At 40.8% G+C, this 24,897-nt stretch overlaps 1 protein-coding gene across 2 annotated transcripts in view; it reads right to left on the bottom strand.

The window, feature by feature from the left end:
- Window positions 1–24,897, bottom strand: part of epha8 (eph receptor A8) — a 96,355-nt gene that overhangs the window by 44,127 nt on the left and 27,331 nt on the right. For both annotated transcript variants that reach the window (XM_034532445.1, XM_034532446.1), the window contains exons 3-6: window positions 13,154–13,207; window positions 10,333–10,476; window positions 9,179–9,328; window positions 5,269–5,584 (exon numbers count right to left, since the gene is read on the bottom strand). In XM_034532445.1, the coding sequence (XP_034388336.1) occupies window positions 5,269–5,584; window positions 9,179–9,328; window positions 10,333–10,476; window positions 13,154–13,207 (664 nt within the window). The remainder of the gene's footprint in view (window positions 1–5,268; window positions 5,585–9,178; window positions 9,329–10,332; window positions 10,477–13,153; window positions 13,208–24,897) is intronic.

The raw sequence follows: 24,897 nt of genomic DNA, 5'->3' as shown, positions 1-24,897 counted from the left end.
ACATTAATATTATATTATAGTAGCTCACGGCATTGCACATCAATTAGATAATTTTGTGATTTGTATGTGTCTTTGCCATTTCATGATATACTGTATAAACATAATGGAAAAATATTCTGACTAATGTTGTGACCATTTCAGCTATATTGTCCAGACCTAACTCAATACTTACTATCCAAAAGTGCCAGCACCCTGGATTTAGAAATTAGTATGGTGTGTAAAATAATCCTTTCAGATTCAAATGTTATCAAAGACTGAAATAACCTTTCTATTGTGCTATTGGCTCTTACCAATACCAATTTTCCAAATGTCATTGTTTGCACCAGTCATGATTTTATCTTTACAAAAAGGATCAAACAAATCCGAAGGCCCCAATAATCTATGATGATAAATATGTGGAACTGCCAAACAATAGCACTATGAGATAGGGAAGAAAAAAAAAGAAATCCTGCACGGTAAATTGAATTAAACTAGTTTAATCAAAATCAGCCTTTAAAATGGTCTTTTATAAGCTCCACATTGTAATGCACGGACAATGGTTGAATAAGTTTTACCTGATACCTTTTTGGTTTTCTAGAGTCCGGAAAACTGGACAATTTTCAGAACAAATAAGGACCATTGTGGTTAGCAATTATTTGTGCTGAAACAAGCAAAAACATTGTTTTTCATGCACTGATCAGTTTGTAAATGTTATGGTATTTTGCTTCAATGACATGCAAAATACACATATATGTTTATTTTATGTTTATATATATATATATATATATATATATATTTGTATTTTATTTTGTTTATTTTATTTTACTTCTTTGTCTAGATTTCTCCTAAATTCCCCAAAAGTTACCAATACATAAGGTCACATTTGCATAATTAAACAGAAAACTTATATACTAAAAATAATTGTCACTCACAGCCTGATTTGTCCAACAATATACTCCTAAAGATTTGGGCCAAATGGATTTGATAAAAGTGATAAAAACAAAAATCCCAAATCGTCCCTGTCACTAAATAATGTCACTAAAACTAAACAAGGATTGCAGAAACGTCTTTATTGGATTAGAACATCAAAATCATTTTGGGTTTGAATATTTTACTCTGCATCATAAAAATTCAGTGAAGAGGTGATCTAGAATATATAAGTGATACTATAGGACTTCAGGGTGAACATAAAAGTGTGTGGGGGGGCTGTACTTATTTTAGACGGAAGACTTACAAGTAAGCGCTTTTCTTTCCCAGTAGCTGGATTGTGTTATTTCCTACCAACTCAACCATAAACCATGAAAGTACCAGGAGGCCCGGTGCAGTTCACAGACTATGGAGGACAGGCTGTGGTCCATTGACCGAGCAGAGGAGTGAACTAACCGACATGTGTGAGTAGTACGCAGAGTGTGTGTATGTGTGTGCGTGTCAGGCTCGGGTGGGCCCGGCTGAGCTGAGTAGATGTGACCAGCCTAAGTGTGTGTGTCTCATATCAGTGTGTCCTCGATCGCTCTCACTGTATGGGGCACTTTAGCCCATTCTTTGCTGGCACCGGGAGGCACAGACACACACACACACTAAAACACACAGTAGACTACGCACCTGCACACATGTATGCACAACAACACACACGCACACACAGACTCACGCAATGTTTTGATGTAAACTCAAGTGGACGAGGGGTCCAGTCAACCGCTCTCCCTCCCTTCTCTTTTTTTCTTCTTCTTCTTTTCTTTCATCGCCTCCCTCGCTGTGACATTTTCAACGGCATGTCACGCAACCCCGCACAAGCAAACACACACACACACACACACACACACACACACACACACACACACCATGTCGTGCTCTCAGCCGGAGACCTGCACCTTTGTCAGGGGAGAACCACTTAAGCACGCTCATATACACACACATATTCACGCACATTCATGAAAACTCTCTCTCTCTCTCTCTCTCTCTCTCTCGATGTGCACACATACTTCGCCACTTAAGCCGTCTTCCTTTCACCATCTCGTGCCCCCCTGCCCCGCCCCTTTCCTCTACCCCGTCTCGTCTGGTCTCGTGTGTGCGTGACTGCGGCTGGCTTTGGCGAGAGAGTGGGGGGGGGGTCGAATTAGCACGGCGACCCAGTTTTGGCGCCAGAGAGAGACGAGACGTCAACGGAGGAGATATTGAGGAGCTCCTTTCTCTCTCTCTCTCTCTCTCTCTCTCTCTCTCTCTCTCTCTCTCTGCTCCGGCTGCTGTGATGTTACGGTGAATGGAGTACCGGGATGAGGATTACTCGATAACGCCAGTGAATTCTATTTGCAGATGCTTTTATGCTTTACACACTTATAGTAAAACAAAAACAGCAGATATTATGTTACATTCAAATCCTCCTTGATAAAATCCATTATAAACAAAACGTGACACCAGGTGGTTTTCTTTTTTCACACATACACAAACACACACACGCAACACATCTCGACAAGGAGCTCTCGCTGTGTCAAATAAAGAGGGCGCTGGCCTCACATTGGTAAGACACAACAGCAGTTTGTGTGTGTGAGAGAGAGAGTGTGTGTGTGTGTGTAGGCGTAGGGAGGAGGAAGAGGGGGGGAGGGGACGCAAGCTAACCGGTGTTGCGTGTCTCGTTTGGCTGACAAACTGCTTTTAGCGTTTAATTATCCATCGCTCTGTGATTAATAGGTTTTAATCACTGTAACCCGTGGCAACCTGAAATGCGCACAGGTCTTCTCCATGAGGTCAACCGATCAACCACCCCCCCGCAGAAAAAATACAAAAAATACAAAAAACAAACATGCGAAAAAAAGAATCAAGAATCGTTGCATCTGAAACGTCTCGCCTCTCATTCCTCGTCGGCGTCTGACCGAGAGCAGAAACCTTCAGCTCAGACGGACTCTCGGTTGTTTTTCTCAGGATTTACCTAAAATGCTTTTGACCAGACCTTGAACCTTTCACAGGATCCACAGCCAGAACTTCAAACAGACTTTTCGTTTCACCAGAAGAAAAAAAAGAAAGTTTCAAACGTCACGTGTCTCTACGAAAGGGTTTCTTATTTTTTACATTCTAGAGACGTTTTCTCAATGCTTACGGAATTTCTTCGAGATGGATATTTTTTCGAAATAGAAGGTTTGAAAGGAATTCATCAAACGAGCCAAAAGGATTTTTTTTTATCGCCAAGCATCCTCAGCAATATCTATCCATGAATTTGGTTCCTTTGGTCAAAGAAAAAGCCGGATGCATTGTTACTCTTTGCTTGGTAAGTGTTCACAGGTGTAAATATGAAGCCCGACGGGTACCTCCCTCACCGGACAGCTTTTTAATGCGACTCCGTGTTAAGTAGGTGTAAAGAATACAACTCATTATTAGGAGAAGCACAGCTACGGGGACATAAAAAAACAACTGTAATGGGCCCCATGAGCCGTTATGGCCTGTTTTAGTGTTCTCGTTTTCTATCATAGATACTTAGCCTCCTCACATTATAAATATATCAGATCATGTTATATGGCCCAATGAAACTCCGACTTCTACTCCCTCCCCCCCCCACCCCCCTGACCGCTAACAGTAGCGCAGCTTTTATTTAGATTAAGTATTTCATCCAGTTTTATTTTTTAAAGATGGGGTTAAAATAGAGATCCATATTTCATTTTTTTTTTTACTATTTTGGATACATTGGTAGCTTAGAGAACTATTTAATGGAAAAAATAAATTGGAGCAAACAGCAATTTCTGGCATAATCCCATTCCTTTTGCACATACAGATATTTGTTCATGATATGAACGGATAGTGGAGATAGTAGCCTTGATTTCACCGCGCTCTGTGGGGCCATTTTAGTCTTCTGTAAATGAGATCAAGATACCTTTCCTTTTGCATGAATTTGTTCTTTCTGATAAATAGGTAAATAAGACATTACGAGCATTAATAAGACGAGAACCCGCGCTATATAGCTGGTTATTATCATGATTTGGGTGGGAAAGCTGACTAAATTGGAAAGGGTCTCTCGCAGTCTGGTTCAGTTGTTGCTGACAGGAGGTTTTACTGGATACTGTCACTACGTTACGTTTCATTGAGCTTTCAATGGGGAACTGCCAAAAATACACGGACTAGCACCTCACACCTGCATTTTAAGTCCTTTTCACTTTTGATAGATCATGAAAAAAAATCCCCTCATTATGATTATTATGTTTTCAAAATTACCAAGATAATTTATTAATCACGTCGTTGATAGTTTCCACAAGCAGCACATGGATTGAGTATCGTGGTTTAGCTTTTGAATTTAAGCTTAAATCACATAACACAATCCTGCCATTGGTCTTTTTTGCATTCTTTCCACAAACAAAACACACCAGCGAGGATTTGTTTTGGCGTAGGCTTTATATATATATATATATATATATAAAGCCTACGCCAAAACAAATATATTTATATATATATTTATATATATATATATTCATATATATATATATACACTTTACCCACAATGTCAAATTAGTTATATTAGAAAAAGATCTCTATTTACGTGCCCCTTCACAACACGGGTCAGCCCCCATACAGTTATGCCTATGGATGAGCCTGCATAGTTTCTGTCTAACCCTAACCCGAGCGAGTGGCTTTGGAACTGAGCCTAATTTAAAAGAAACTAAACAAATTTAAATTGCAAAAAAATTATATATATTTGTATGAATATAGATAAAAGTATATAGCAGAATAACTTTATAGATATTTTCTACAGAGACTAAATGTTTAGTTTAATTTGCCATATTTATAACTACAGTTTTTGCTGCTCATATATGTCCCACGACATTTGCTGCGGTGACATTATCGTGCGCATGGAAATGTAAAAAATTACTAAAAGAAGCAGCCTCTATAAACATTTAAATAAATCAATAAAGAAAACACTCATAGATTTATACAATATAGGATTTCGACCGACACATAGACGAGAATGACTGAGGTGTGGCAAATGTCCATGATGAGTGCAAGAATAAAATCGTTCGGGGTAAGACAAAACAAATATTTGTTTTGGATCTCCAACATGTAAATGTCTCTTATTCAATGTTCATCACAGCCCAAAAACTATACTATAACTATAACTTACACATTCATGACATGACATGAAAAAGTCTACATACATTTTTTAAATAAAAACACAGGCAAATTAACTGACCTAATCAAAGCCCTGGAGGAAATTTGAGAAATGACAACCCAGCTCGGCCCAGAACTGGCGGGTTTGGGTTTGGGCCCCAACTGGGTTCTACACAGAAAATCAAGCACCAGGAGTTAACTCACCCACGCAGGAGTCTCTGTGTTCCTCGAATCCGGCAGAGCACACGCATCTCCCGATGGGCACCAGCCACTCTCCCTCCGCGCTGCAGTACATCTTGGGCGTGTCCCTCTCCTCCGCGTGGTCCACACACAGACCCCTGACCTCCACCAGGGAGGACGAGTCGGCACCCGTCACCACATCGGTGAACACCGCCAGGTTGCGGCTCACGCCCGCGCAGCGCTTGTAGTACACCCGCACGGAGGTGAGGGCAATGCAGGCGCCGATGTCCTGGAAGGCCAGGTAGAAGCCCCGTCTGCTGAGGGGGCCCACACCTCGCACCTGGGGAGGGGAGGAGGAGGGTTTGAGACATTGACAGCAAATATAAAATAGGATATATCGTGAACAAAAGTGCTCATGTTTGCCCTAGATTTGGGGGTTACTGTGGCTGGAAACAGCATCAAGATGGATATGGTCAAATAACACAGAACAGTCTTTTTATTGACAAGATTGCCTTTTCTCCTGACAATAGACGTTCCCATACAACAAAACCACATTGTCAATTTTCGTTTTGATGGGAACGTATTTCCTCCTAGATTACAGTGATTTGTCGTATAACAAAAACACTTCTAATCCCAGTCGTAGTCTAAGGTCAGAGTGGATGGACGGGTCCAACAAACGAGGCCGCTGTTCATGTCCTGCGGGAAATTTTTCGCCACATTTTAGCTTAAGTGATGTTTACGAAATAGTTTTGTTGCAGTTTTTGTTTTGCTTCAATTTAAAACGTTGACCAGGGTTTAAAACTGCGACCGTAATCTGAGAGGAAATACCCCTGAAACGTTTCTAGAAAATGTAATTTGAGATCTATAATAACACTTTTTTGGGAGATATTTACATGCCTGCACAAAGTCAGTAGCGCGAAAACTGTCCCAAAATCGACTTTAACGTAATTGAAGGAAAATTGAAGGAAAATGGTTCCCAACCGCAACGGTAGAAAAAACGGCAAACATTTTTGGTTCTAAACTGTTAGTATTTGACATTTGTCAGCTCACAATTCACTACAAGAAGACAGAGCTTCCTTTTCAGGGGTTGTTATGCAAAAAGTGGTGGTGTAACGTACCGCTGTTGATCCGGGATCGGTACGGATCGGTACGGATCGGTACGGATCTCCCCTTGCGGTTCAGCACGCATGGGAACCGCGGATTAATTACAGTTTAACGTTAATCGTCACAGTGTAAAATATAGTTTTATTGATGATCGTTCTCTGCCAATTTTCAGTAAGATTTGAGATCTGAGATTTGACATCATTAATGTTTTTCTAGTCGTCAATCTCTGATAATGTTCCAATGTAAAAAACAATATGTGATTAAACTGACAGGAGAAGAGCGAGGCTTCCGTTCGGTTACATTAGGATGCGTTCCGATTCTGTTCAGTGAAAATGAATAAAAAGGTACATTCTAACATTATTGTGATGTGTTCAAATGTAATCTCGTAAAATGTAGTGTTGGTGATGAACTTGTATGAATCCAGTTGTTTGAAGGAGATATTTTCACAGCAACATAAATAGTTATTAGAGGGGGGAATTATAACCTATTTTCAATAACTCTGAGCTGCATATCATCATTAAAACTACTAATGATAGGATTTGTTTTAACCATTAAAAATACAATCTTTTATTTCCTTATCATTTAAGTAATGTGTCTTTATGAAGGAAAAAACACTATAAATTACTATGACAAAGTAAAAGGACAACATTCTTAATGTTTGATGGATTACAGACTTCTGATTATTTTCGGGATGGTGGAACAAAAAAGTCTGAAGCCATGTAGACCAGCTACCATAATCAAACAACAATCAATGATCAAAAAACCTGCGATCAAGGATCTCTCAAAGATATATTTCCTCCCTTTTTTTCCTTTTGGGTTGAACCGTGATCCGACCTGTGACTCCGATCCGAACCGTGAGTTTTGATCCATTAGCAAAGAGGGTTCCACTACCCTAAAGCACAAGACAATATCTCTTAAGAATTTATGCCATATAACTAAATCTACTCTCAGTTCTGTACACAGGATACATATGAAACCTCTGTGTAATTTTGCCTCACTTACTCGACAAACTTAGTTTGGGAAGTTCTCATCTTAAGAGCTCAAACAGTGGTTTCCCCGACAGAAAACGGTGGAAGCAGTGTGAGCGCAGCCTTAATTCAATCTCTGGCCTGGTGTTTGGTGTTGTGCTTTGGCAGCAGTCATTAATCATCTGCTTCGCCTGCAACAAGAACCTGGAAATCATGGATGTTTTTACATTTTTATTCGCTTGTTTTTACATCTCATATCACAGTTGATTATCTTGTATCTTAACTCCCGGGAATTGATTCAAAATATTGTTTCAAAAGTTTGTTGTGGAAGCATATGAAAATGTAAGGGCGTTTTTTTTTTTTAAAGCAATAGAACTAGTCTAGTTGTTTCTAATGGACTTTTTTGCCAACTCTATTTCTCTCTTTATTTCCCCTCCACTGTTCTGTTTGCCCCCCCCCCCCCCCCAGACTTTTTTTTCACCATTGTACACCATGTTGTTGATGGAAAATTAAGCTAACGGTCCTCTCACCATTCCTTATTTGTGAAGCAGTTTTTACTCCAACAGAGGACGGGATGGTGTGACAAAGCCATTAAGCCATTCAGCGTCCTCCATTTTCCGCTTCATCGTTTCCTCGCAGGTCAGAACTGTCTGAATTGTATGCTGTTCATCAAGAACACAAATTTTCTTGTTCACTAAAATTGGACTCCACACCCTTTTTCTTGATACAACAATACTGTTTGTCTTATTCCTCCAAAATGTCAATATCAGGAGCAGTCCCTACATGCTGATCAATGAGCAGCTTTGTTTGAGGGATCGAAATGATTTTTTCACCGTCAAACTCGATTCCCAAGGTCCTGAAACATCAACACTGTGCTAATTAAAATGGTAATTATGAGTTTTGCAGATCTTTCTGTGCTACTATGGGTTCATTTTTCTTGCTTTTCATATTGCGAATGCCAGGAATTCAATATATGTTGTATCACCACAATCAATCGTTGTTATTTAAGTTGCATCAGGCATTGTCATTTATAAAATGTCATTTTTCACTCAGAAAAAGTTTGAATTATTTCTTAAATGACATGAACGTATAAATGTCTTAACCGTTAACTATGATCTATTTGGAGGGAAAGAAAAAGAAAAACATATTTTTAAATAATGAATGTCAGACAAGATAATTGTCAGCCTAAACTACATGAGAGGTTATATAGAATGTAAAATAACTGTTCAAAAAGGAACCAATTAGCTTGGGCTTGAGAACTACAGACGGTGTCGGGAATTTAGAGAGTATCGGGTGACGGACTGCTGTGTTGTTTTTGGTTTTTTCTTGAAGTCTGTTGACTTTTATATTTGTTCTACAGTTGAGCTCAGGAATCATAAAAGATTAAAAAGTCAATGGCAAAGCCCCTGTACCAACAAACCCCCAACCTAATTGTAGTTTTTGTGTTTCCACTAGGTAATTCAAGATTAATGTGTCGCAAATGTAAAGTCACTGTTCGATGAATTATCGCACGTCTTTCAGATCCTCATTTTTGTAACAAAATAAGGTACTAATAAAAGAGTAAAGCTCCACGGTTTGGTATCTAATTTGTAGATTTTATCAATATCAAAGTATTTCCCACGATACCAAGCTGAGCCCTGCTGTTTGTTTTCTTTTTCCGATCCTAAGAACGGAGCACAACACAGCCTGAGTGATGAAACTGGAAGAGGTTCATCCGGGTCTGTGGATGTTTCCAGCTTGTCTTGTATCCTACCGAGGTGTGTGTTAGAATTTGGAATAAACTTATGATCCAGAAAGTGAGATGTATGCTTCACAGAGCCTTGACCGACATGTACAATCGGTATCCGTGCTGTTGCTCATACCTCGGTGTTGAGTTTGAGTCTGCGGACTCCCAGGTCCACCCCTGTGAAGCTCTCGTCAGCAGCGATGGTGTCGATCTTAATGAACTGGTTCTCCCGTACGGCCGAGCCCACGGCTCTGTCGGACTCATAGTAGTACAGGTTGAAGGTTTCCTGTGGAATAAACAAGGTAGTAACAAAATGAGTAATGGATTAATACTCATTACAATTCAAAGACAAGTCTAGATGCAACCATGAAGCTTTAGATGGACTGAAAACACCTCTTGTAGAGGTGTAAACTATGTTTTTTTTCTTTCTTTTCTACTTTCGCAAAAAGGTCTGTCAGGTCTATATTTGGGAATTAAAATGAGTTCAAAACTAGAGTTGGTCCCATACCAATACTAGTATGAGGAATGGCCTCTGAACTAGTACTACACAACTGTGGTTAAACACTCTCATGCACATTTTTTCCCCCTAATAATGTTACATTGTAAACAACTAATCTGTGTTGAAATCTGCAAGAGGAGAGCTAACGTTAGCTAATAGCGGCTAGCAGCAGGTGGGCAGCACAGTCCTGCTTGGCTAATTAACGAGGCCAACAACTAACGTCAAAGGAGGTCGCAATATAGTTACATTATGAAGCGTTCAGGCTCCATTCAGCAAAAATTACAAATGGTGGAAGGTAAATTATGTTATCATGATGTGTCCAATAGATCTTTTATAATGTAGTTTTTGTCGGGAAGCTTGAATAAAGGCAGTTGTTGGATGTTGATGTTGTTTTTACAGCAATATAGAATCAATATTATGTCCCGTTTAACTTTCTATCACTGGCTCTAGCAGCTTATAATGCATCATTTAAACTACGGATACTAAGATTTGTTTAATTCAAAGCAAATATTTAGATAGAAATATAATAACTTATTATTTTTAATTTTCAGTTTTTATGCAAAAAAGATAACATTTACAATTGTTGGCTATTTACACTGAATTGAAGAAGAAGAAGAAGAAGAAGAAGAAATAATATATTAGTCAGTTTTATTCAGGTATCGGAATTAATATGGGGAGCTATACTATCTACCAGACACAGACATTGGTTATTTGGAACCATTGCTATTTTCACATTTTAAAAAAGTGAGCAAAATGTCAATAGTCCTAATAGTCCCCCGTCTGAGTGTTACCTTGCAAGTGCCCAGTACTCCAGGCATGCTGTTGCAGTCTCTGAGGGTGAACTTGACCTCGATGTAGATCCTTCTTGCTCCGTCTCGGGGGAGCCAGCCCGTCCTCAGCCAGTTGTTCTGGCTGGGGCTCATCACGTTACAGACCTGATTCGGAAGAAAGTGTTGTAATCAATCTCCAGCAGCAATATACATAGTTAATAAAAACGATAATTATAGTCTTTAAAAGGGTTTTTGTGTGTCTTCTTCATTTTTGTGATTTGGAAAGATGTCATTTGTCCACACTCCTGTGTGGTGCTGTATTTGTTTGGAAGAGCAGAGCACAGCCTGGCTCTTCACAAAGCCCAGTTGCCAGTGAAAAATGTTGGCATTGTATATTTTTGCCAACCACATATAGTGAATGTGGACGTTTATGTAGGACGGGTGATGGATGGGTCAAACAAACATTGGACACAGGCTGCCCCCTTCAGTCTGTTAGTCAACTAATCACTTGATTAGGTCTTGATACATTTTTGTACGTTCTTTTTTCATGCTGAAGGACTTATTTCCGAGAAATTCATGAGCACACCTCTGGAAAACACAATATTTAAAGTGGCGCTTTCGTGATTAAATCAACTAATCGATTGGTCGACAAAGGATTTCTTGGGCCCTTTCACCCAGAAGGCCGCTGTTACTGTGAAACCAATAGTAAACGTTGAACTTACGCTTGTTAACTAACGTTGTTATGCTCTTTACATAACGCCAAGTTACCTTTTTATGGTTGTTAGGGTTCTTATGTTAAATTGTTGTGTCATTATACCTCTGACCAACTCTGACTAAATATATAATTAAAATAAATACTTGTTTTAAAGTACTGTTATCTGTTTGTTATTTTGCATATGTATCTATTATTGCACTCAGTTTATTGTTTAGATTATATTTTTATGTTAATTGTTATGCATTTTCACCAAGTCAAATTCCTGACCTGGCAATAAAAACTTCTGATTCTGATTCTGAATAGTTTTGTTACCTTAACCTAAGCAATCGTTTCACAAGTCATCCACGTGGCATTGTGCGTTTTTGCCAGACTGACACAAGGCTGATATGAAAAATATTTTTTGTTTGCAGAAATGTACAATGCCAACATTTCTTCTGCCTACTGGGTTGCTTCACAACAGCTAATATATATTCAGGTGAGGGCACCTGAGCTGACATGAAGATTTACCTCCACTCCGAGTGGTAGACTGGTAGAAAAGTGTTACTCTCAAATCGTAAAGTGCTTCCTGCTTTGTGTCTACAGACAAATATTGTGACATTTGTTAACCGAACTCGACCCAGTGTCACACAATGTAAAATGCAGTGTAGTTGTAAAAACTGACATTTGACCTACTTATGATGAAGTGGATGTTACTTTCTTTGCCATGCTCCACATGCATGTGTAAAATGGGCTTTGCTGGTTGTAGCGACCTACAATTAAAGAACACGATTTGGTGGATATTTTATTGGCTGTTTCTAGGATTTTTTTTGTCTTTGTCTGTGACTCAACCCACTTTAAAATACATTTCCTAGTCATTACATAATCGTACGTCTCCCCCAGAGTTTTATTGGAGAACACTTTGAAATTATATTTAGAGCCTCATGTCGGGAAATAAAAATTGTAGACTCATGCTGCGACAAAATATTATTTTCATTATCAATTTATTTGCTGATTAATAAACCAGTTAATCATTTGGTCTATACACCGCGGTTGCAATGTACAGGCTTATGGGGGCTGAGGCCCGAGGATATAAAAGGGCCCTTGAGGCTCAGGGGAAAAGTATAACATTCACAGGGAGAGACTTTGTGCTCTACTCACAACCGTACCAAACTAATTCAAGACTTTACCAGACCTCAATAACTTATTTTTGTTACTGATTGACTCGTGACTGATATTCATATTTTTGCAACACTTGTGGGTGGACAGAAGGATGCATGCAGGCTGTTTTTTTAAAGTTTTGTGTGCTCCCTTTTATTGAAGCCATTAAGAATTATTTGCAACTGTGGCCCGTAGGCTACCTTTGCTTATAATGGTGATATGAGTTATATTCGATGCATTAGTGTGTGCTGTTGTTCTTTCAGGTCGGACCGGCAACAGTGGAGTTGTGCTTGGGGGAACGAGGGAGGGCCTTGAAAAACTCGTAACTCTGGGGGCAATGGTACTTTAATGCAGCCTTGGTTTATATGTCAGAAAAGATTTAAAAGTCTAATAAATGCATTACATTTTCTAAGAGCCCAAGGTAAAGTCTTTAAATTACTTATATTGTTCAACCAACAGTCCAACTGTCAAAGGCATTTACATTTACTACACTGCGAAAAACAGCAAACCTTAAGAAGCTAAAACTACAGAATTTTATTAAACGAGTGTTGCTACCATCTATAAATCAATAAGACAATATAATTTAACACAATGCTCTGAATAAACAATTGTCAGAGACTATTATTTGTCTAGTTGGACTCATGCCCTGACCACCATATGTGATATCATGTTAATGGGTTGAGGATTATTCTGTGTGCTCAAACAAACCCACCTTTTCAAAGCAAAAACCGTCATACATACCGATGTACGACCTTCAAAAATGACTAATTTATCTTAACTTTTGTTCACCAGCAAGAATTGTTGCATAATCTTTATTTTGTATAATTTTATGAAAATGATTACCATATAATCCAACAAATATAAAAGAATAACTGAAGATTAATTATCCAGTTTGTGTTTTTAAATAATTCATGTTGAGAAAAAAAAAAAACATTTTCCCAGACATCAAAGTGATATATTCCACTTCCTGTAATTATGAACAGTACACACCTGGTACGTATGGATGGGGCTGAAGTACTCGTCCATCTCGTTAATGGCATCCCACTGTGCAGAGAGGAAACAAAAGAAAACATTCTTGGGGTCAGTCACATGTTCAGCTCCACGTTCCTATTTTTTACAGACTCATATGCAAGAAATCACTCGGCTCCCGGCTATATTTCCCACGTGACTCCCTCCCCAACCGCCTTAGAATATTATTAGCTTTGACATCAAATGAAACATGTGACGACTCCCTGTCTCACAGGCGGCAGCCGTTGTAGTGTGGCAGGTGTACGGTACGCTATATTTTCCTCTCTCAGCAGACGGTACGGTTCAAGGTTCCTTGTACTCAGTAGCGATGCACACTTTGACGATTAAAAGTTAACTCGTGCAATCACGTCTTCTACATTCCAGGATATTGGAATTTACCACATGTAATTCCATTGGGACACATTTTCCTTTAATGAGATGCCCCTTATGTACTGTATGTGATTAGATTTACATTGTTTGCTGAGTGCCGCCAGTGGGCCAATAATAGCGTTACGAGGAGGAACGGTAAGTGAAATGTGTTGGTTCTTCGAAATGTGTTAATGTACGTTACACTTCCCTGCACCTCCTAGCGCACAGCCAGCACCCAGAGGAAACTCAATCACAGGAAGTGAAGTGTGTTCCGCCCCCCTTCCCCCTCTGAGTGTATTGTAGTGAGGCATAAGCTGCACTCCCAAAGACTTCCATCTACAGATGGGGAGCTCAGGAAATGCCCAGATGTCATGTAGTAGAACGGGACAGGAAGATTCAGATTGATTTAAATGCATCGGTTTGTATGTACACAGGTACGCATTTTGCAATGACTGAACACATAAAAAAAACAAAAAAACATCCACTACAATATAACGAATGGCTCTACCTAAAGGGAGTTCCCACAGACATTCTCAGTGTTTGAGATGATTTCAGTTTTTAGCCATGCTGTTTGGATGTGGGGATGGCAATTTATCAGAATAAAAAACTGGTAAATACAGTGTAGCCTAATTTCCCTTTAAGCACATGCAATCAAACCTGTTAAAGTTACCTGCTTTACTCCCTGACAACTTACTGCCGCAAGCACATTACACAACACTTTTACACCTTCTACTTCTACGTGCAAATCCAGTTGCACGTTACATGGTGCATTTGGAACTCAGGGGGGAAAATAACATACTCTCCCGCTCCTGTATTGGAAGTAACCCACCACAGCTCAGTCAAAGAGGAAATAAGAAAGTTCTGTCAACTGGCTTTATTCACGGTACATAGGGACTCAATTGCAGGGTGTCAAAAGTTCATGCAAACAGCTCCAAGCTCCAAGAGAGCAGCTTTATTTCCCTACGACTCCCTCTACTCCTGTAAAGAACAGGATATTTGCATGTGTCAAACAGTGTAGAGGTCATCCAAAAGATTTATTTAATATACCCCAATAAAAGACTGGCTGAATTGGGGGAATGTGACTATGTTAAAAGTGGTGGACTACGGGCGTAGACTGAGGAGGAAATCCTTTTTCTGGGGGCCCCTACTGGTGATACCATTATTCCGAAGGCATATTGCTCGATGGATTAAAACTATAGAAGCAATAAACAGAAGCGCATGCCTAATTATTATGCAGAATGATGTCCCCGAAACTTCTAGGTCTCCATATTATTTTTTACCTACTATGGCAAAGGCATGACCTGCCCTACTCTGCCTTTGATTGGCTTACCCTGATATTCTTACCATAAACCCAAACTAATCTCACTCCCCATGCACTAAACCTAACCAACCCAACCAAAGAAGTCAAGGAGGGAAACAAATGGGGTCCAATGATGTCATTTTGCATAATAGTTACACATTAGCCTGTGTGTATTTTTGGAGCAATAGGGGCTGTCAGACACATAGGCATCCGGACCAATAGGCCTCTGGTTTAGGATAACGGGCTGTCGGATTTACTTGGCTTGCTCAAAAGTGGGCGTGGAGCCGCGACTACACCACCCTCACCAATGATGAGGAAAATCAAGGGAGGTGGAGAATGATAGAGAAATAAGTAAATTAGAGCATAACCATTCTCTTTTGGGAATGTAAACAACATTCATGGCAACTGATTCTGAAAACAAACAAACCGGTATGGCTCTGCTCAATCGATTAATGGTCAAGGGTGTTTAAGACTCTTTTTTATTTTTTATTTTATCTTACATCTTTGTCCAAGTTCTACAAATTATGGAAATCAATCAGGCACCCATTTCTGAAAGTTAAGATGCCATTTAATTGTGTCTTCAAAATATGGAGGGGGGGACCAAAACCACTAAGACCAGCCCTGTGTGTTAATGTAAAGCAGGCCGGTGCAGGATAAGAAGATTGGTCCTCGTTTCCGGGATTACAAAAGAACAACAACACAAAACAATAAAGAAAAATAAATATCTCAGTGGGTGTAAACAGAACCAGTGACTCACTATGTGTCAAACTATATGACGTCTTCCTCCTCTAAGAAGAGCAGCTCTACCAATCTCCCAATAAATGTCGTTCTTCGACAATATGCCGCATTGATTATTTTGTCTCAGTGTAAACACAGCCAATTTGTGTGCATGTATAAATAGCAGGACACCCATGTGTGTTTAACCCCGGTGTTAACCATGAGCATCCAGGGTCTGTGCGATCCTCGCGCGAGCGGCGGAGTAATTGAAAGGGAAAGCGTCGACCCCAGGAAGCTTTTGGGGCCGCGCCCGGCTGAACTCGGCCTCGGATAAGACGACTGAGCTTTGTATGGAAGCCCTCCAAGTCCTCTCCTCAGCCTCAACTCCTGCCCCCCCCCCCCCCCCCCCCCCCCCTCCCCCCGATCCCCTGACACACACACTCACACACTCCCCGAGGCACCGCCAGCCAAAAACCACTGGGATAATTAAGATGTAGGAAGTCTCACCCTTCCCTCCCTTCCTCATCCTCTCATCTTTATCTGCTAAATTGAAACCGTCCTTGAACTTGTGAGGACCTCGGCTAATTAGTGGGGTGTATAACCTCTCTATCGCCCTCATTATTCCCGTCTTGCCATCGCTGCACTATCCACCTTTTTTTCCTTTTTTTGGCGGTGTGTGGGGGGTGGGTCTTACGATTTCTTCTTATATGTCATTTTTTTTTTCATGGAGTGAAAAATCACAGCAGTTTAAGAGCAGATTGTCAGGCGGTCGGGAGCTGTACGACAAAGCATGGCGGGATGAGATTGTTGTTTACTCTTGTAAATAATGGGGGGAAAGTACTGCTCATTCTCAGCAGACATCCAGGGAAGAAGAAGTTGGAGAGATTCAGCGGGGCGTTTTTATCTTGTGAGAGCACGATAAGAGAGTTCTCTGTCGCAGCGACGAGAGGAACGCAGTGCTTCACGGAGCCGCCCACTGTCAGTGTGGGTGTGTGCAGATATATATGTCAGCTAGAGACAGGGGGAGAGAGAGAGAGAGAGAGTGTTAAGTACGACCGAGAGAGAGAGAATGAGACATTAATTGGCTGTAAAATGAACATCTGTTTCCTTGCCTGTCAAGTCATCGGATCTCTCATCAGGAAAGAATCAAAGGCGACGGCAAAAAACACACTCAGTAACTTAACACCTGATGCAAATGTATCGCAAATGCAAATGTAAGGCAAGGCAACTTTATTTATAGAGCACAATTCATACACAAGGCAATTCAAAGTGCTTTACAGCTACATAAAATTACAAAAAGGCAAATAAAATCATTCCATAAAAACATTAAAATAATAATATATTAATTATATTAAAAGCGAAGAGTGCATATAAAATACTTTCAGTTGTCAAATAGAACTGTTTTCACCCTGGATTTAAACATTGTCAGAGTTGAGGCCTGTCTCACATCTTCTGGAAGACTGTTCCAGATTTTAGCATAAAAGTGAAACGCAGCCTCACCGTGTTTAGTCCTGACTCTGGACCAGCAGGAGACCACTCCCTGAGCTTCTCAGAGCCCGAGATGGTTCATATGGCTCTAACATGTCACACATGTACTTTGGTGCTAGACCATGAAGAGATTTGTACACAAGAAGAGCTGTTTTAAAGTGTATTATCTGAGCAACAGGAAGCCAGTGCAAAGACCTGAGCACTGCACTAATATGGTGGTATTTCCTGGTTCTAGTCAGGACTCGAGCAGCAGCGTTCTGGATGTACTGCAGCTCTCTTACAGCTCGTTTAGAGAGCCCAGTGAGCGGGCCGTTACAGTAGTCTAACCTGCTGGAGACAAACGCATGGATTAGTCTCTCCAAGTCTGGTTTGGACACTATTCCTTTGAATTTGGCAATGTTTTTTAGATGGTAAAAAGCTGTTGATGTTATTGATTTAATGTGGCTGTTAAAGTTCATTTCTGAGTCTAATATTACCCCTAGATTTCTAACCTGATTTTTAGGTTTTAGAGAGAGAGTCTCAAGGTGACTGATAACACGTTCTCTTTGTTTCTGTGGGCCACAGACAATGATTTCAGTTGTGTCTGAGTTTAGCTGGAGAAAATTGTTTTGCATCCACACACTGATCTGTTCGATGCAGTGACAAAGTAAATCTACAGGTCCATATTCACCTGCCGTCAGTGACACGTAGACCTGAGTGTCATCTGCATAGTTGTGGTAGGACACGTTATAGCTGCGTATTAGCTGGCCTAATGGAAGCATGTACAGATTGAATGCATGTACACACAAGTATGGATGTTTCGATCATCTCCAAACTGTCCAGACAAAAATATTTTTTTTAAGCTGTACAAATTGGTTTCAGGTTGGATTTTATTTTTCACTAGACAGCATACATGGCATCTATTAGCACTGAATGTTGGCTGAAGACCCAAAAAGGTAATTGTCTCTACTCAAGGATTATTATTTTGTTGTAATAAAACTAAGAATTTGTATCATTAAGAGTTTAGTTAAAACAGTGTGTTGATGGTACTGACATATTTTTTTATTTAAATCGACAACATCCCTGAGTCTGGCCCCCTTGTGCGTCAGTATAATGCTGCGTTCCCTTTACCTCGCAACTCAGGAGCCTGAGCTGCATTCAATGTTATTGTCCACAAGTCACATTTTAGTTATTTAAGCCAAGTCACATACAACATCACATAGGGAATGTCATGTTAACATGCTTTAACCTAAACCATGATCTTTATCTTGATCTGAAACAAGTAGTTCTGTTTCACAACGTTATATTATAGAACAGTCTTATAAGTCGTTTTTGGAATCAATGGCAAACTACCCTTTCTGTCACTTCGGTATGAGAATGTGTTGTTCCCCAACTGATATTATGACTGATATCGTCCACATCTTCATTACATAAAATACAAACACAGACGGATGATGATGGCTCATAGTTTTATCGCTAATTGCATTTTTGATCGTAATGTTCTGGGGTCAAGAAATCAAGCTGCTGCTCAGCCTCCTCTGACTCTTTGGCAATTAACGCACCACGTCTGATCCGCGTTCCTCGATTTCTCCACGCAGCCTGTCTCTCTTTAATCTCAATCCCTTTTGTTTTATTCAGCCCATTTAGTGTTTCCACTTACGACAACAGAAGTTGCCATCTGAGTTGCCTGAAGATCAGAGAAAGCTGTTGTTGAGCAGAATGAAAGTGTTTAGTTTTTTGGTCTAAATCTCGGGGTCTACTCGTACGAGACCTGAGGCTGCGGTAGCATGAAATCAATTTCCGTCTATTCATAACATATGATATGAAAGCGAGTGGGGTGCCAAATCAGATGAAAGGGAGACTGAAAGACTGATTAACAAATACAGAGAGGAACCTGGTTGAAAAAGATGATTATGTGCTGCTGGTGTAATTGGACAACATAAAGTGTTTAAGGCTTTATTCATCCCTGTTGTTTCTGAGGAAGATGAAGGTGGCTGCACATTTAGACGGTACAGATTCTGGTCTGGTGTGCTGATGGGAAATATTTCCTGCTCAACTTTCAAACTTGCAAGATTTGCCCCAAGGCCTTCCAGACCACATAAACAAACACGTTATTGCATTTACAAACTTTTTCAATTAAAAAATAAAACAAGTTACACTCAGCTAGTTGGTATGAATGACCTTGACTGTCATTACTTGTCCTATATTTCTCATCCTAGAGAAGGCTCAATAATATATACAATAGACATATCTGATGTTGCAAACACTGAAATGAAACCATTTAATTATGTGTGGGTGACAGGGAAGTGATCATTTAACACTAAGTGACAACTGTTGTTAATTTATGTGCAGAAAATATTCTCGTCGGAGTCTTTTGGATCATTACCATCAAATGGTGGGCGCTGCGTGAGCATATGGAACTGGCTAATTGGTTCTTGGCTTTTATATTAAAAACGACTAATAAATAGTACCAAAAAAAAACAATAGGTCTCTTAGGCTGCAAGATACTTTTAGAAAAGCTTCTTCATGAAATGAAAACAGCTTTTGTCAGATAAACTTAAAATAAATTAGTAAGCGGGCTGAGAAATGAAACCAAGGCCACTTTATAGCCACAGTTATACACAGCGCTGTCGCCGGCCGTTCCTTTCTGTTTTGTGTGTAGAATGAAATCATGGTGCAGTTAGCATGCTAATGTTAGGTAGCTAACTAACGAGCTGCTAAATGAGTAAAATGTGGCCCCATAATCAGTCATTAACACGGATTCCCCAGTTTTTGTGATTCGCTGATAGCTTCATTTCCAGTCCACAGAGAAGAGTAGAGGCTCGTGCCGTGCTGTGATTGTGACACTGGTTACAGAAAACCTCGGCATTGGCCTTGCAAGATTAGGGCTGATTTAACAATAGATGGCTTGTTGAAATATGTTCAATCATGAAATGTAGAATCTTATACAATGTGTTAAGAAATGTCAATATAAACACCAGCATTGATGTTTTTCAGCACATCAGTTAGTTTGGAAAAAGTTTCTAGGAAGGCCTTGAATCCGTTTTTATAAGATCAGGTATAAACTGTGATGCTTAACTTTAACCAATGTGGACGCAGAGTCCTTAAAGCGCTGTGAATTGATCCATTACAGCTATGAGCTCACGCGTCAATAGTGCCACCTCCGTGACAAAAAGAGCAAACGGTTGAGATTGTTTTGTCAAACTGCTAAAGAGATAACTCGGTTTATATGGGAATGTATGATTACCTTACCTCAGAGAAAATGATCTATATTCACTAATAATAACGGGAAGGTCAGAAGTCCTCCTAACCAATTTATGCGTAATCCAATAAGCGATCAATCCAATAAATAATGTAATACCTGTCAGGCTTCAGATTATGGGATAATGCAATCTCTGGTAATCCATTACTACCACGCTGTTTTCCTGTCTTTGTCTCACATTCAAGCGTCCATACAACACATACAACACATGTTTTAGGAGGAGAGGCGACCAAAGAAAAAGACAAAGCCAAAGACTGGTGTCCTCTTTGAGAGTTCTCATTTCAGATTAGTTTGACGGAGGTTTTCTTTAGAACTCATAGACTGAGAGAGAGAGGATGATGAAGATAGAGTTGGTGGGGTTTGATGGCTATGAAACATGCGGTGTGTGTGTGCGTGTGTGTGCGTGTGTGTTCACTGGTGGCATTTCCAGGCTTCGCGCTGTGCTCCGTGTGAAGTAACAGGTCTGCATATTAACTGAGTCGGAAATATCAGGCTTTGCCAAACACCTTCCTGCCTCTCATGCTATCAGCCACACAACCAGAACAGCGTTAATAACTTTGCATCTCCGTGTGTGTGTGTGTGTGTGTGCGCGTGTGTGTACGTGTTTCTGTGTGCACATGTGTCTTGTCTGTTGGCTATTTGACAGCGATAACCTTTTTGGAATAGGGGTGTTAATTGCACAGGTCTGTGATCAGTGCGGGAGGGGGGGGAGAGGGGGGGCAAAGTGCATGTAGGACCTGATTATGGAAAAGAAATATGTTGGGTGAACAGCGAGGGACAAATCATTTTATGATCTCGTTTGTACCGTTCCATGAGGTACGCATACGTAGCAACATTTGGTTTTGTGAAACTGCTCAGTGGACTACATCTCCCAACACGCACAACATATGTCACATGATACGAGCGCACCGAACAGTATCTGGAAGCGGGGAAGCATCCTCTAGCCATGCAGGCCACACAGTACGCGGGCGCCGTTAGCGGATGCGGATGAAGGGAACCTAGTTAGCTCTGGAGCGAGTGCAACAGGCCACAGGACTCTACGAGCCTCAAAGAAGCTACACATTTCAAATCATCTCATTCCAAGCCGAACATCCCGGCTGCGCAGGCCTGTTAAAGCCGACAGCAGAATGGAGCTGTCTGTCAAACCCCGTCAAAAGCCGAGGCGGTCTGTCCGCCACGGAGCTCTCATTCAAACGCCTGGCCAGCTTCTCCTTGGGCGACCGGGATCATGTTGGCTTCGGCTGGGCTTTTTAAGACGACCCAACTCCTTTTACCAACCCACCTGCGAACACACACAGACACACACAGACACAAACACACACTCCTGTGCCGGTCTTACAGACGCCACATCCAGCCTCTACGGTGATCCAGCGGCCGCAGCACATCTTTGCCTTCACCTGGGGGGTGGGGGGGGTTATTAAGTGAGATGGTTCCACTGTAGAGGTGTATCAGCAGCAGCCGCCGTCCTGTGGGAGCGTGCACGGCCAATTACGCCACAGCGGACAGTCATCGGGAGAGCAGCAGAGGTTCAAGGACTAGCAGAAGGTGTGTTACGGAGGTCTTTATTCAGATCTGCTGAGAACAGCAGAAAGAAACGTAAAACAACACAAACGTTTTTCAGAGCTGATTTGAACTAAAGTCAGTTAAAAGTTAAAAGTTTTAAGAATTCACAAACTATTATTATTATTCTGATTATGAAGTTAAATGAGCTGCTCAATGACTTATCAATTAACAGTTTAAGGAATGTTTTTTGTTTTGTTCTTTCACCCTACTTTCCAGGCAAAATGAAGTCAACTAAAACCTAAGGTTACGTCAAAGACACTGTTCTGTATGCACGGCAGTATATTTTCATTGCTTTGTTGCTGACTGTCGTGTCACTTTTCTCTCTCGCCCCCAAACACTTTAAATTGTGTCCTCTCCGCTGTAGGAAATCCAAATCAAGAGGGTTCTTTTCAACCTTGCTGGATGAAGTCGAAGTAATGCGAACGGTCCAACTTGGAGAAACACATCTGGACCGACTCGTTTGTCATATAAACTGACAAGATAATTACAACGATAAAAATATAATTAAAAAATGGGGTATGCTAGTGTGATCAGAGACAGATTAAGGTGGTTTGGGGCCTCTGGGCTTGTACTACCCATTAATAAAGTCATTCAGGGAGATGTTTTTGAGGGACTAAGCCCCAAAACATTTCCCTTGTAGGGTGCACGGACCTAAACACACAGGCGGACAGTGGCCCTGTTCACTCCTGGGATCAGAATGCGTCTCTGTATGCAAATTAAATAAAGAAGTCACAGTGCTGCTCAAAGGCTCCCGGCAGCTACCAAAGCTACTTTTAAGTTGGAATGTTTTCTCGCACATTGGCTTTGGGAATCCAACAACACACCTTAAATTGTCAGGATGACAACTTTTTTTTTTTTTTTTTTTGCTCTCTTGCGTGACGTACACCTTAGTGATGATTGCATTTCGAGAGATGTTCAAATTTAACTGTTCTTTTTTCCTCATTTGGAGGATAAGAGATGATGGTGCGTCGTTCATCTATGCACAGACACAAACGTGTCAGTTGAGTTCAGGATTTAATTCTGAAAATACTTTGATCGCCCCCTCTCACTGATCTAAGTGACTGCATTCAAAGAGGAAGTGGCACAATCAAATGTAAAGCTCCATGGAGCCCTTATACAATTCAGTCCTCCAATGCAAACAATAATGCAGTCGTAAGTGTGTGTACGCGTGCGGGAAATGTGTCTTTCAATGATTATTATGTGCGTTTGACTCCAAACCCATTATTACAACCTCACCCCCTTATTTTAATTTATTCATTTAGCATTTTCCCTTATTTTATTTGATATTTGCTGTTATTTGTTTTATTAATTTACTTACAGGTATGCCCATCTTCTATGTATTATAGCAAGCTCCGGCCTGTAGCAAAATAATCATGTTATTTTTAATGCGAAAAAAATAACTAAATGGCAGTATCAAAGAAAATGCGCCACAGTTGTCAAGTCTAAAGATACTCTAACTTCCGTTTCACTGTGAAGTTAAGAACCAGCAGTGGAGGACACCGTCAGTGGTTACAGCAAAAAATATGCATAGAAAAAGATAGGTGTGTGTGTGTGTGTGTGTGTGTGTGTGTGTGTGTGTGTGTGTGTGTGTGTGTGTTGTGCGTGTGTGTGTGTGTGTGCGTGTGCGTGTGAGTGTGTGTGAGTGTGGGTGTCAGAGAGTCAGAGGAAGTAACGGGAGCTGGAGAAATAGTTAGTAGTGGCAACAGACTGTGGGCTTTTGACACTTCAGCTCATCCACATCATGGCTTCCACTGCCCACGTTAATCATCACACGCACGCACACGCACACACACACACACTACCTATACTGTCAGCCGTATCGATTGCTGGGTGGCCGGTGGATGAACCTGTCATGGGCAACATAGATCGGACTGGAGGATAATGAAGTCTTCCTGCCCTATCTGACAAGCTCCGAGAGAAAGTGAGAGGGAAAGTGTGTGTGTGTGTGCATGTGAGAGAGTGAAAAAACTGGAAAGATGCTCCCAGGACAGCCCACGGGCGTTCTAACCATTGCCTGAATAAATTGGATGGAAAGAAGGCCCCTTGTGAGTGGAAGACGTGATCTGTCATGGTGTCATCCAAACGAAACTCGTATGAAGGGAGAGGTCAGGGCTCTAATAAAGACCTAACCCCCCCCCCCCACACACACACACACAACACCACTGATTGAACAGTAAGTGCATGCTGACAGTCTTCAGCTACATTTTAATCTCGCCGTAACATTGAAAAAAATATATAAAATCAGTCTCTCTTTCTCTCTCTTTCATGTGCACCAGCTCACAGCCTGGTGATGTCTCTGTCTCTTTCTCCCCCAGTTCGGTGTCGTAAAGCGAGTTACTGCCTTGAAAAAAAGTCTGCCGTTATTCTATATTCATCATATTGCCAGGGAAAAATAACTATCATATAAAAATGCCCAAACCAGCATCGTGTTAGCGCGTTTCCATGCCGTCTCTGCCTCGCCTGTGGCTCTCAGCCCCGAGCCCATTCATAAATCTTTAAAAAACATCTCAACGTACGTAGTTTAAAGAGGCTTTACGATTTCCAAAGACACATCTGGCCACGGTAGCTTTGTAGCTCTAATCAAACAGGAGGATATTGCTCATGCCCTTTTCAGGACTACTTTCAGCCATGGATTGATACAACCAGGTGTTCCATTGGGTATCTAGGGCAGCGGGACACATCCAGCAACATCAGTTAACCCTTACTGAAGAAGAGAAGAGGGAAAACATCTGTTCCATCGAAAAAAATCCTTCAGTACCGTTCTTTGCTCTTCTTTCAATAAAGAAATGCTCTCAAGCACTGGTAGAACTGATGCTGCTGAGTGCACCGTGACCTCCATTTCGGTGTGAGCTGAGATATCTTGATTGTAAAGTAGGCTCTGTGGCAAATAAACGTTTTGTTCAGCAAAATATTCCTCACAGACGAATTCCACTTCCATGATTTTTACGGCGTAAATGCAAAGAAATCAAACGCTACAACAAGGCAAATAAACAAACCCCGGTCACATGACTTCACGTCACTCCCATCCAAATTATCATTATAAAGTTA

This window comes from Cyclopterus lumpus, chromosome 5, assembly GCF_009769545.1.
Source record: "Cyclopterus lumpus isolate fCycLum1 chromosome 5, fCycLum1.pri, whole genome shotgun sequence".
NCBI lineage: Eukaryota > Metazoa > Chordata > Actinopteri > Perciformes > Cyclopteridae > Cyclopterus > Cyclopterus lumpus.
The sequence above is the reverse complement of the archived record's forward strand: the minus strand, read 5'-3'. Positions and strand labels throughout refer to the sequence as shown.